Source organism: Leptonychotes weddellii, chromosome 16 (genome assembly GCF_054177405.1).
Source record: "Leptonychotes weddellii isolate Sample4059 chromosome 16, ASM5417740v2, whole genome shotgun sequence".
Classification (NCBI taxonomy): domain Eukaryota; kingdom Metazoa; phylum Chordata; class Mammalia; order Carnivora; family Phocidae; genus Leptonychotes; species Leptonychotes weddellii.
Window position 1 is genome coordinate 45,843,995 of NC_138384.1, and position 13,096 is coordinate 45,857,090.

The 13,096-nt window shown below is 55.5% G+C and overlaps 2 protein-coding genes across 7 annotated transcripts in view; both read left to right on the forward strand.

Annotated features, from left to right (window-relative positions):
• The window catches only part of ALDH16A1 (aldehyde dehydrogenase 16 family member A1), a 19,350-nt gene extending 6,797 nt beyond the window's left edge, over positions 1-12,553 (forward strand). Inside the window, exons 6-18 of one of the 4 annotated variants that reach the window (XR_014140968.1) lie at positions 366-547; positions 634-786; positions 1,257-1,442; positions 1,784-1,867; positions 2,078-2,214; positions 2,399-2,504; positions 2,582-2,712; positions 3,017-3,184; positions 3,480-3,681; positions 5,283-5,468; positions 5,793-5,915; positions 11,538-12,123; positions 12,301-12,553. Coding sequence is in view for 2 of the 4 variants with exons in the window: in XM_081807258.1 (XP_081663384.1) it covers positions 366-547; positions 634-786; positions 1,257-1,442; positions 1,784-1,867; positions 2,078-2,214; positions 2,399-2,504; positions 2,582-2,712; positions 3,017-3,184; positions 3,480-3,681; positions 5,283-5,468; positions 5,793-5,915; positions 6,479-6,640 (1,820 nt within the window). In the remaining 2 variants the exon portion in view is untranslated. Of the gene's footprint in view, positions 1-365; positions 548-633; positions 787-1,256; positions 1,443-1,783; positions 1,868-2,077; positions 2,215-2,398; positions 2,505-2,581; positions 2,713-3,016; positions 3,185-3,479; positions 3,682-5,282; positions 5,469-5,792; positions 5,916-6,478; positions 6,762-11,537; positions 12,137-12,300 lie in introns of those variants that run through there. The other 3 variants (XR_014140969.1, XM_081807259.1, XM_081807258.1) reach the window with 3 other exon arrangements.
• A 7-nt stretch (positions 12,554-12,560) lies between these two features.
• FLT3LG (fms related receptor tyrosine kinase 3 ligand) overlaps positions 12,561-13,096 on the forward strand; it is an 8,557-nt gene continuing 8,021 nt past the window's right edge. For all 3 annotated transcript variants that reach the window (XM_006749274.3, XM_081807262.1, XM_081807263.1), the window contains exons 1-2: positions 12,561-12,677; positions 12,991-13,057. In XM_006749274.3, the coding sequence (XP_006749337.1) occupies positions 13,025-13,057 (33 nt within the window). In that variant the 5' untranslated portion in view covers positions 12,561-12,677; positions 12,991-13,024. The remainder of the gene's footprint in view (positions 12,678-12,990; positions 13,058-13,096) is intronic.

Genomic DNA, 13,096 nt, shown 5'->3' on the forward strand with positions numbered 1-13,096 from the left:
ACCCCTGAGTCTGAGGGAGGAGGGGCTGGTGGTCCTGGACCCCTGAGTCTGAGGGAGGAGGGGCTGGTGGTCCTGGACCCCTGGGTCTGAGGGAGGAGGGGCTGGGGGCCTGGACCCCTGGGTCTGAGGGAAGAGGGGCTGGGGGTCTGGACCCCTGGGTCTGAGGGAGGAGGGGCTGGGGGTCCTGGACTCCTGGGTCTGAGGGAGCAGGGACTGGGGGGCCTGGACTCCTGGGTTTGAGGGAGGAAGGGGCTGGGGGTCTTGGACTCCTGGGTCTGATGGAAGAAGGAGCTGGGACCCCTGGGTCTGAAGAAGAGGGTTGGGGGCCCAGACTCCAGGGTCTTTGAGCTGCCCCCCTTTTCCAGGCTGCACTGTGGTGGTCCTCGTGCCGCCAGCCTCCCCGACACCCCTCCTCCTGGCCCAACTGGCAGGGGAGCTAGGCTCGTTCCCAGGAATCCTCAATGTGATCAGTGGCCCTGCCTCCCTGGGCCCTGTCCTGGCCTCCCATCCTAGAGTCCAGAAGGTGACCTTCTGTGGAGCCGTCGAGGTATCTTTGGGGTTGGGAGGGGGACAGGATGTGACTGGGAGGCCAGAAGGCCCCTCCCTTGGCTGAATCCAGTGGGGGTCCTGCAGGAAGGACGTGCCCTTCGGCGGACCCTGGCAGGCAAGGGTGCCGAGCTGGGCCTGGCACTGGGGGCTGAGTCGCTGCTGGTGCTGACGGAGGCAGCGGATGTGGACTCAGCCGTGGAGGGCGTCGTGGATGCAGCTTGGTCCGACCGCAACACGGTAAGGCCCATGTGCCCGTGGGCCCCCAAGTCCTGGGGGTCGTGCGTGTCCGTCTCCAGACCTCAGGGCCTCGTGTCTCTCCATCGATTGTAATGTTCAGCTCTTTGTGTCTCACATTCTCTCTCTGTGGGGCTCCTCATCGCCTCTGATTTCTGAATCTCCACATCCCGGCTCTCCTGTTTCTGCAGGGGGCTCATGTCTCTTGTTCTTAAAGATTCTTTCCACTTTTCTGAGTGTGCACATCCCTAGTTTTCCAACCTCTGTCTTCACTCTGAATCACCACCTTCTGCAACTTCACCTCCTGCTTGGATGTGGAGCCCTGGTGAGTCTCTAGGGTCCCCAGCCACTGCTCCTTGACCCTCCTCTGATATGTGTATGTACGTCCCCATGTCTTGGCCTCTGTGGGAGCCTGTTCTCTCAAGGCGGGCCCTGACTTTGCCTGCCTGCCCTGACATCCCTCTTCCTAACAGGGGGGACTCAGGCTCCTCATCCAGGAGTCTGTGTGGGACGAGACGATGAGGCGGCTCCAGGAGCGGATGGCGCGACTTCGGGGCGGTCGAGGACTTGATGGGGCCATGGACATGGGGACTCGAGAGGCTGCCGCACGTGACCTGGCCCAGCGCTATGTGAGTGAGGCCCGGAGTCAGGGCGCACAGGTGAGCAAGGGGCACAGGCTCCAGGGTGCCAGGGGAGGAGAGACCTGGAGACCTGACTCCTGGGTCTGAGGGAGGAGAGATTGGGCCTGGGCTCCTGGGTCTCAGGAAGGAGGGACTGGGGGCCTGGACTCCTGGGTCTGAGGGAGGAGAGACTGGGCCTGGGCTCCTGGGTCTGAGGGAGGAAGGGGGCTGGGGGCCTGGACTCCTGGGTCTGAGGGAGGAAGGGGGCTGGGGGCCTGGACTCCTGGGTCTGAGGGAGGAGGCAGCTGGGGGCGAGGACTCCTGGGTCTGAGGGAGGAGGGGCTAGAAGTGACCTTGCCAATCTGTTTCTTTCTCTTCAGGTTTTTCAGGCTGGTGACAGCCTATTCTTCCCCCCAACTTTGGTCTCTGCCCTGCCCCCGGCTTCCCCATGTACCCAGGCAGAGGTGAGCCCTCTAGGGCCCTGGAGATCCCATTCTGTCCACCCGTCTGCAGCCAGACCTGAGCAGCAACACTACGCCTGCAGAGGCCCCAGTGGGGTGACCACTGGGTCTGGGTTTGGGGGCTGCTAACTGTTGTAGGCTGCTCCCCTAATGGCTGGGATGTTGGAGAGAGGAGCTGGCCAGGCCACCTGAGTTCCATCATCCCCCTTCCAGGTGCCCTGGCCCGTGGTCGTGGCCTCCCCATTCCGTACAGCTAAGGAGGCCCTGGCCATGGCCAACGGGACGCCCCGAGGAGCCAGTGCCAGTGTGTGGAGCGAGAGACTAGGGCAGGCCCTGGAGCTGGGCTGTGGGTCAGTCGGCGCCTGCTGGGGCACAGGAGGCAGCCTGTTGGGGGCGCCCAAGCTTCTGCTCTTCCTCTCAGTCTTGAGGCCTCCATCCCCCTCTCTCCGGGTCTCTGCCCACCCACCCCACCTCTCTGACTCCCGGCCCCCTGTGACTTTGCGTTCTTGCTCACATCCCCTTCTCTCCCCACAGGCTCCGGGTGGGCACGGTCTGGATCAACGCCCACGGCCTGCGAAACACTGAAGTGCCCACGGGTGGCTGCAAGGAGAGTGGGTCTTCCTGGCACGGGGGCCCCGACGTGAGTGCACCCCGCCTCCGCCCCGTCATCACCCCCTTCAGCCACCTTGTGCCCTTTTGACACTGCTCCTCTTCCAGGGTCTGTATGAGTATCTGCGGCCCTCAGGGACCCCCGCCAGGCTGTCTTACTTTTCTGAGAATCTGAACTATGACACTTTTGGCCTTGCCATCCCCTCAACCCTGCCAGCTGGACCCGAAATAGGACCCAGGTGAGCTGTCCCAGGGTCTGCAACTGTGAGAATCCCTGGGGGTGTGGAAGGGGAGAAGGAAAGTTGTGGCAGGCTCCCCGTGGACTGTGGGGAGGCAGTCATTAGAGCTATCTTGAGGGGTCCCCGGGTGCTCCCCAGAATTGCATTCTGGGTCTTGTGGCTCCACACCCAGCCCCTATGCCTAAGGAGAGTCTCAGTACTGTTAAATGAAGGACTGTGCTCTCCCAGAGGCTCAGTGGGGTGGAGCATGGGGTCTGAGTGGACCTGGCCCCAGGACCCACCCCCACGCCTCACCCTGCTCCAGCCCAGCAGTCCCTTATGGGCTCTTCATCGGCGGCCGTTTCCAAGCTCCTGGGGCCCGGAGCTCCAGACCCATCAAGAATTCACAAGGCAATCTCCACGGCTATGTGGCTGAGGGTGGAGCCAAGGATATCCGAGGGGCTGTGGAGGCCGCTCACCAGGCTGCCCCTGGGTAAGGGGAATCATGTGGGAAAACCCAGAGGTCATGGGGCATTAGAGAGGGTGGTCTGAGACCCCCACACGCTGATGGTGTGTGGGGTCTGGGTCCCGAGGACCAGTGGGTTATGAAGTCTGAGCTCCCAAGGTTGATGGGATTCGGGTCACCCCCCTCACTCCCCTCCCCAGGCAGATGGGCCATGGGGCCTGGAGCCCCATCATAGGGGCTGCCGATAGAGGAAGGACATCTGGAAAGGGCCAGGACCAGGAAGCCGACTCCTGATTTGCACTGTGTCTCCCCACACACACAGCTGGGTGGGTCAGTCACCAGGGGCCCGGGCAACTCTGCTGTGGGCCCTGGCAACTGCCCTGGAGCGCCGGGAGTCTGCCCTCGCCTCGAGGCTGGAGAGGCACGGCATGGAGCTCAAGGACGCCAAGGTGGAGGTAGAGCTGAGTGCGAGGCAGCTTCGGGCATGGGGCGCCCGTGCCCAGGCCCAAGGCCATGTCTTGCAGGTGAGAGGGTTCGGTGGGCCGGCAGACAGCTTGGACAGCCTGGGGTAGGGGTTAGAGCAAGGATTTGGGAGTGAGCCAGACTTGGGGAGAGAGAAAGCGAGAGCGAGCGTGCGTGAGCGGTAGGGCAGAGGGAGAGAGAATCTCAAGCAGGCTCTGTACTGAGAGCGTGGAGCCTGAGACGGAGCTGAGTCTCACGACCCTGAGATCATGACCTGAGCCTAAACCAAGAGTCAGACGCTCAATCAGCTGAGCCACCCAGGCACCCCTAATTCCTAGGTTTTAATCTGAGAACATAAAAGCATGTATCCATACAAGGATTTACATCCAAATTTTATAGCAGCATTATTCATAGTAGCTGAAAACTGGAAACAATCTAGCAGCGCCTGGCTGGCTCAGTTAGTAGTGCGTGTGACTCTGGAACTCTGGGGGAGTGAGTTTGAGTCGCATGTTGGGCGTGGAGTTTATTTTTAAAACAAATAAATATGACAAATAAAATAAAAGATGGAAGTAATCCAAACATCCTTTGATAGGTTAATAGATAAAGTGTGCTACACCCATAACAGTAGACTCCTACTCAGCATTCAGGAGCGAACAGGCTATTCCGTGGATGAATCTCAAAAGGACTATGCTGAGTGAAAGAAGCCAAATAAAAAAAATAGTGGAGACTATGTGATTCTGTATCTAGAAAATTCTAGAAAATACAAACTAATCTGTAGTGAGCGGGCGCAGATCAGTGGTTGAGGACAGAGAGGGTTCAGATAGAGTCAGGTGGGAAGGATCACTAAGGGGCACAAGGAGATTTTGTGGAGTGAAGTTCATTATCTTGATTGTGGTGATAGTTTCACCAATATGTATAGATGTCCAAACCTACCAAATTGGGGGCATCAGGCTGGCTCAGTCAGTAGAGCATAAAACTGTTGATCTCAGGGTCGCAAGTTCAAGCCCCATGTTGGGCACAGAGTTACTTTAAAAAAAAAAAAATTATCAAAGTGTACTCTTAAAATGCATGCAGCTTGGTAAATGTCAATTATATTCAATAAAGTTTTTTTTTTTAAGATTTTGTTTATTTATTTGAGAGAGAGAGAATGAGAGACAGAGAGCACGAGAGGGAAGAGGGTCAGAGGGAGAAGCAGACCCCCGCTGAGCAGGGAGCCCGATGCGGGACTCGATCCCGGGACTCCAGGATCATGACCTGAGCCGAAGGCAGTCGCTTGACCAACTGAGCCACCCAGGCGCCCATATTCAATAAAGTTTTAAAAAAATTATACACACACGCACACAGAAACAAACCCACCAGCTAGGTTCTAAGCCCTCTACACGCAGTAGCTTACTTCGTTTTAACAACAAACCTCTGAGGTAAGCATCATTAGCCTCGTTTGAAAGATGGGAAACTGAGGCCCAGAGAGGTTAAGTACGGTCACACCCAAGGTCACACAGCTGGTGAGTGGCGGAGCCAACAGTCTGCCTCGAGTCTGCTCTGCACTATCACCTGATGAATCCTCTTTGGAGTTGTTATAGAGAAGCAGAGGTGGGGAGAGGAGGAAAGGGGCAGATGATGAGGCTCCTGTGCCCGGCCCTTGACTTCCTGCCTGTCCCCACAGGTGGCAGAGCTGAAAGGCCCCGTCCTCCGGCTACGGGAGCCGCTGGGCGTGCTGGCCATTGTGTGCCCTAACGAATGGCCCCTGCTTGCCTTCGTGTCCCTGCTGGCCGCCGCACTGGCCCACGGCAACGCGGTGGTCATGGTGCCCAGCGGGGCCTGTCCCATCCCTGCCCTGGAGGTCTGCCAGGTACAGTTGTCCGCCTTCCTGCTACTGCTTCCCGAAGCCCCTGGGCCAGAAGATGGATGGAAGGTGCCCCGGGGTCTGCACTTGACCCACCCCCTTGGTAACCATGGTAACCCCAGTCCCCACCCCCACCCCCAGTCCAAGCCTGCACTGCTCATGGACCCCGGGACCATTCTGTCCAGGCCTTGAGCGTTGGCCAGTCATGACCCGGGTCCCATTCCTTCCAGGAGCCCCAAGGGTCCTCCCCAGATGCTCACTCCTCACCCAGCCTGTTGCTTGCGGGGTCTCTGACGCCCTTTCTGCCCAATCCTCTCTGCCGTCCCCTAGGATATGGCCGCCTTGTTGCCAGCAGGCCTGGTGAATGTGGTGACCGGTGACCGGGACCACCTGACCCGCTGCCTGGCCTTGCACCAGGACGTCCAGGCCCTGTGGTACTTCGGATCTGCCCAGGTACCCTTTGCTTTGCTGTCTCTTCAGCATCTCAAACCTCACCGACAGCCTCGTCCTTTTCTAGAACCAGGGCAGTGCCCCCTAGAGCTTCCGTTGCTAGGGAGGAGAGACTCTTTGGCAACCAGGTTCTGAGATCCTGCCCCTTTAGATCCCCGGTTGCTAAGGAAGGGGATCTCCTTAGCATAGCAGCGAGGGCCTCCTATCCCGCCCGGCCCAAGACCTCATCTCACTGGACAACCCGTTGCTAAGGACCACACCCTGGTAGCCGAACCAGAGGCCCGCAGTCCACCCTCCTGATGGTAACAGGGGAACTCCTTGTCACCAAGAACATCAGGCCCCATTCCTTTGAACGTGGGCTGTTAATGGGGAGGAAATCCCCTAGCCACAAAGGTCAGCCTTGTTTCCCTTAGTATCTAGAAGGTCGGCCGACTACAGATTGAGCATTGTAGCAACAGAGCCTAGGTCAAGCCGGCAGGCCCCTCAGTAATAGTCCTTGTTGCCAGGGAAACAGCTGCTTGGCGACCAAGCTGATGGAAGTGCTGATCCCCCTCTTCTCATGCCAGGGCTCCCAGTTTGTGGAGTGGGCCTCAGCAGGAAACCTGAAGCCGGTGTGGGTGAACCGGGGCTGCCCTCGGGCCTGGGATCAGGAGGCCAAGGGGGCAGGCGCAGAGCTGGGACTGCGGGCAGCACGGACCAAGGCCCTGTGGCTGCCCATGGGGGACTGATGCCCAAGTGCCACCCGCTGCATCTTGGCCAGAGGAGAGATGGACCCTGACAGACACCAGAAGCCTAGAACTTTGTTTTATTATGACTCCCATGCCCTCCAATAAACTCTGACCAACCTTGGCTGTGCTTCTGAGGGGAGGAAGTCGGGGAGTAGCAACTTCTGGTCTGCTTGAGCTCATCCGAGTTCTGAGACTCAGCAGCCAGGTGGGCTGGCTCCAGTACAACACAGTGTTTGTGAAACAGATAAAGGCAACTCCGAGAAACCCCGGGCAGGGCCCCAGGGCCTCTTGTTTCCCCCCTGGTCTTCTCCCTCCTGAGGCTCTCGCTCTTTGACTTTCTCTGCCAATGCGTTGTTTCAGGATCTGTGGTGTGCTGGTATAAAATAAAGCACAGTGGCTCTCTGCAGTAAAATAAAGGCCCTGGTAGGTAACATTTGCCAACTCCATGGTGTAAATGCTCCCACCATGTCAGGTTTCCAGCTCTAGATGAGTGAACAACAAACAGGCTGATAGGATTCCTGAATTTTTTTTTTTTTAAAGATTTTATTCATTTATTTGACAGAGAGAGAGAGAGAACAAGTAGGCAGAGAGGTAGGCAGAGGGAGAGGGAGAAGCAGACTCCCCTGCTGGGCAGGGAGCCCAGGGAGCCCAACGCGGGGCTCGATCCCAGGACCCCGGGATCATGACCTGAGCCGAAGGCAGCGGCTTAACCGACTGAGCCACCCAGGCGCTCCGAATTCCTGAATTTTTAACAGTCCATTCCCAGGAGCCAATCTGAGCGGCTGCAGCACACCCCCCTTTTAGAATCCTTTTGGATGCCAGGAACCCATTCACACTAGCTTAGGATAAGAGGGAAATTTCTGGAAGGCTACAGAGACCTCTTACAGAAAACAGGGCAAGACATGCATCTGAGGGGCCCCAGGTCCTGAGAACCCAAAAGTAGGCAAGAACCAGGACGGGTCCTTTCTCTGTGGGCATGTGACTTCTTGGGTCTTTCTTTCCTTCTTCCTTTCCTTTTTCTTTCTTTCTCTTTGATCTCTGGGGCTTTTCTTTAATTTTCTTTTCTTTTGTAATATATATACCCAACATGGGGCTTGAACTCATGACCCCGAGATCGAGGGTCGGATGCTCCATCGACTGAGCCAGCCAGGCGCCCCATCTCTGGAGTTTTCTATCCCTACCTGCACCTCTTTCAGCGATGTGACTTTAGGAAAGTTTCTTCACTGCTCTGAGCCTGTTTCCTCATCTGTAAAATGGGACAGATAGTTCCAACCAGACTGGTTGATTCGATGGGTACACGGGACACGCTTTATGACTGTTCGCTGTTCATTAGAGATTGATTCTGTCGTGAGGCAAATGAGAATAGGCAGCCAGCCTCCTGTCAGGATCTGACTAAGGCTGGGCGGAATAATTACCTCTCCCAGGATCTGGACTTTTGGAGAGGAAAGACAAGAATGAGAGAGCTGGAGGAAAGTCCCTGGAAGGCTCTAGTTCCTGTCTGTGGTTTGACAGTTCCTTGCAGGATTCCATGGGCTGCCTCAGTGTCCTTCTGTTGCTTTAACCAGCCAAAGGCAACAGCCAGCCAGGTGCACACACACCCCCCAGCCCGGAACAGAGGCAAGTGTCCGGCTGCTTCCAGGGAGAGGAAATCTGATTGGCCAGCTTGGGTCAGGCCTCTGCCTCTGAGCCAATCATCTCTGCCGGGGGGGGGCGGAGCTCCTGGCCTGTGCAGCGGTCCAGTCTGGGAGCAGATACCCACTGAGCGCTCGCTTTGAGTGAGGTGCTGTTCTAGGTGCTGGGGAGGCAGCTGGGAGCAAGACCACCTGGCCTCAGGAGCCGATGTTCTGGAGGGCGACAGGTGTATTAGGCTCCTGTCGCTGCTATAACAAAGTTGGTGGCTTAAGTAAAACAACACAAATGCATTATCTTTCAGTCCTGGACGTCAGACAACGAAATGGGTCTCACTGAGCGAAAATCAAGGTGTCAGCAGGGCTGCATTCCTATCTGGAGCCCAAGGGGAGAATTGCTTTCCATGGCACTTGACCTGCACCACTCTTTTTTTTTTTTTTTTAAGAATTTATTTGACAGAGAGCACCAGCAAGGGAGGGGGGGCAAAAGGGACAGAGGGAGAAGCAGGCTCCCTGTTGAGCAGGGAGCCCGGATGCAGGCTCGATCCCAGTACCCCGGGACCATGACCTGAGCTGAAGGTAGACACTTAACGACTGAGCCACCCAGGCACCCCCCTGCATCACTCTTCATTGCCAGCGGTGGCCACTCAGGTCTTTCATAGCATCGCTCTGACTGTGATCCTCTCGCCTCCCTCTTTCACTTACAGACACCTCTGTGATGACATTGGACCCACTCAACCCACAATAATCTCCCCATCTCAAGATAATTAACTAAGTCGTATCTGCAGAGGCCCTTTGGCCATGTGAGGGAACATTGACAGGTTCCAGTGGACGTCTTGAGGGGCCATTATTCTGCCCACCGCAAGAGGGGACAGATCGAAAACAAGTGAATAATTGAGAAACATCTGTTCAGTGGGACAAGGGAGCTAAACCAGGCTGAACAGGAAGTGAAGCAAACAGGGCAGGGAGCAGAGATGGGTGGTATAACAGGATGGGTGAGGTTTTGCTGCAGTAACAACCCCCAAACTTCTGTGGTTGATAACCACAAAGTTCATTTCTTGCTCACACTACTTGTCCATCGGGGGTGGCAGGGGCCCTCTGTTCATCAGAGCCATGCAGGGACCTGGGCGGATGGAGCCCTGATTCAACATGGCTTTTGCCATTAGAGATCCACTCCCTGCCCCATTAATCCTCACCCAGAAGTGACACTTGTCACTGTCACTCTCATTGGTCAAAGTGAGTCGTGACCATGCCTGAGTCACACAAGGTGGGGTCCTGGACTCCTGCAGGGAAGGACTGCCAGTGGATGGGGTGGTCAAGAAAGAGATTCAGAGAAGCACAAATGTGGAAGGGACCTTATATTTTCTCATTTACCACCTCAGCCCCCAGTTTGGAGTTGAAGAAATTGAGGCTTAGTGAGGATAAGGGGCTGGCCAAGCTCCCACAGTGACCCAGCCAGGGTCAGAAGCAATACTTGCCAGGCCTGATGCAACAAGATCTATCCCCTGGGTCCTCTTGCGTGCCTGGCCCTGGCAGGGCACAGCTGGAAGCCCAAAGAAAGGTCAGACCCAGCATTGCAACAAGCCCCCAGCCTGTGCCAGGGAGACCCATAATCTGTGCAACTATGGAGGGGACACAGGACATTGGGGGACCCAGAGGAGGCCTCGTGCCAGGCTGGATTTGGAGCTGAGGATTGAGGATCTTATCAAGGGTTTTGGTGGGGGGGAAAGGGAGGAGATAAAGAGAAAGTGGGCTGGGGGGGTGCACAGAAGGGCTGGAAATTTGTCCTAAGGGCAATAGGGAGCCACAGAAGGTGTGTGAGCAGAGAGGTAGGCTCAGCTCTGGCTAGAAGACAGATATAAGCTAAGGTGGCATGTACTATAATAACAGAGGAAACTCGGGGCACCCAGAGATGGCACCCTACCCAACTTGAGTGTGTATGTGTGAGGGAGGGAAAGAGGGGTGGTGGCTACCTTCCCAAGGAAGGTGCCATGGGTATTGAGGATTTTTTCCAGCTTTATTAAGGTATGATTGACAAGTAAAGATTATACATATTTTAGATGTACAACATGATTTTTAAGTGTACAAAACGTGATGACTTAATATACCTATACATTGTAAAATAGTTACCATAATCAAGTTAATGAACACATCCATCCCTTCACAGTTACCTTTTTGTGCGTGATGAGAACACTTAAGATCCACTCTCTTGGGCGCCTGGGTGGCTCAGTCGTTAAGCGTCTGCCTTCGGCTCAGGTCATGATCCCAGGGTCCTGGGATCAAGTCCCACATCGGGCTCCCTGCTTGGTGGGAAGCCTGCTTCTCCCTCTCCCACTCCCCCTGCTTGTGTTCCTGCTCTCGCTGTCTCTCTCTGTGTCAGATAAATAAAATCTTTAAAAAAAAAAAAAAAGATCCACTCTCTTAGCTCAATCAAACTGGAAACAAAATTCAGATATATCCAAAAGCAAAACAAAGACAAACTTCTAGGAAATTTCATATATACAATACAGTATTGATTTTTTTTTGTTTTGTTTAGAGATTTTTTTTTTTTTTTTTTTTTTTTGAGAGAGAGGGAGGGAGCAGGGGCAGAGGAGACGGAGAGAGAGAATCCCAAGCAGGCTCCACACCCAGTGCAGAGCCCGACGCAGGGCTCGATCCCAAGACCCTGAGATCATGACCTGAGCCAAAATCAAGAGTTGGATGCTTAACCAACTGAGCCACACAGGCGCCCCAATACAGTATTGTTATTTATAGTCACCATGCTATACATTGGATCCTCAGAACTTACTTTGTGCTTTTTGACCAACATCTCCCCATTTTCCCTACACACACACACACACACACACGTCCCGGCTCCTGGCAACCACCGTTCTACTCTCTGGTTCTGTGAATTGACTTTTTTAGATTCCACTTATAATGATACCCTACGATATTCATCTTTCTCTGTCTGGCTTATTTCACTTAGCATCACATCCTCCAGATGTATCCATATCGTTGCAAACAGCAGGATTTCCTTCTTGTTATGGCTGAATGGTATTCTATTGTGTGTGTATACCACATTTTCTTTTTCCAATCACCCATCCATCAGCAGACACTTAAGTCTGATCTTGCTACTGTGAATAAGGCTGCAGTGAGCAAAGAGGTACCTCTTTGAGAGACTGATTTCATTTCCTTGGGACAAATATCTAGAAGTGGGATTCCTGCATCATATGGTAGTTCTATTATTTTATATTATGTTTTTTGATGAAACTTCATACCATTTTCCATAGCGGCTGCACCAGGTTACATTCCCACCAGCAGACGCTTAACCGACTGAGCCACCCAGGCACCCCAACACTTCAGTCTCTTTGATGATGGCCATCTTAACTGGTGTGAGGTGATATCTCATTGTGGTTGTGATTTGCATCTCCCTGATGATGAGTGAGTGCACTGAATCTTGAAGGACCATGAGGATCTGATGTGGCTGGAGAGCATCCCAGGCAGAGGGTACAGCATGTGCAAAGGCCCAGAGGTAGGAAACAGCCTGGCGGGAACTTAGTGGTTTGAATGGTCACCCAGCCCCCAAAAGATACGTCCCCGTCCTCACCCCTGAAACCTATGAATGTGGTGACCTTATTTGGAAAAACAGTCCTTGCAGATATAATAAAGTTAAGGATCTCGAGCTAAGATCATCCTGGATTATCCAAGTGGGCCCGACATCTAATGACAAGTGTCGTAAGAGACACCCAGAGGAGAGACGCTTCTAGAGAAGAAGGCCAGGTGAAGACAGAGTCAGGGATGGAGTTACGCAGATACAAGTCAAGGACCCTTGGAGCCCCCCAGAAGTTACGCTTAGCCCACACATCCAAGGTGGAGGTGAGGAGGCTGTGTCGGAAGGAGCAGTCTCCCAGGCAGGGGCAGAACAGCCGCAGGGGTAGGGAGGTCTGTGTGCGTGGCTCGGGGTGGGGGCGCCCTCTGTTGGTTCCACACGCACCCCTCACCTGCCCTTCCCCCCCCCCCCGCCCCGGCCCCCTTCTGTCTCTCCCTTTCCAGGTCCCATTCCACTCCGTCCAGTGCTCGGCCCTCCTCCTTCTGGCGCCTCTGTCCATCTCGGACTGGCCTTCCCCATTCAAGGCGAGGATGAAGGCCCCAGGCTGGCCTCCTCCTTGCCCTGTGGGCATTGCTTCCGGCTGGAGGCAGCTCCCCCTTCGTCGTGTGTCCCGGCTTCGACCCAGCTCGGGGCTCTGGGGGCACGAGTCCAGTGGAGTCGCCCTCAGCGGCGTGAGCCATCACCTGCCACCACCAGGTGGCGCCCCTTGCCTCAGCCAGATCCACCCCAGCTCACTGTCGCCCCCCAAAATTTCCTTTCGCTTTCGATCTCTGGCTGTCACCCGGCCTGGCCCCTTCCACGCCCAGCCGGGGCAAGCCTGGTGCGTGAGGAGAAATGGACTCCGGGTCCCCGAGGGGCGGGGCTGGGGTCTCCCTCCTGGCTGAGGGAGGAGGGATGGGGTTCAGGTTGCTGGGTCCCTGGCCTGGGGAGGGTTCCGGGGACCGGACGTCGGGGTTCTTAGAAGGGGAGATGAGTTTTCACCGTAACCGGGGCTCACGCAGGAAGCTCGAGGGAGTAGGAGGCGGAAACTTAGCCACATCAAGGAGCCAAGGGAGGGGTGGGGAGGTGAAGGGGCGGGTGAGGAAGGGGCTGGGGTTTGAGGGTCTGAGACTCCCTCTTCTGTCCCTTCCAAGATCTGGCCATAGGCATGAGGGGCCTCCGGCCGAGATGATAGTGCTGGCGCCAGCCTGGAGCCCAACTGTGCGTATACCTGGGGGACAAGCTGGGGGAAAGGCAGAG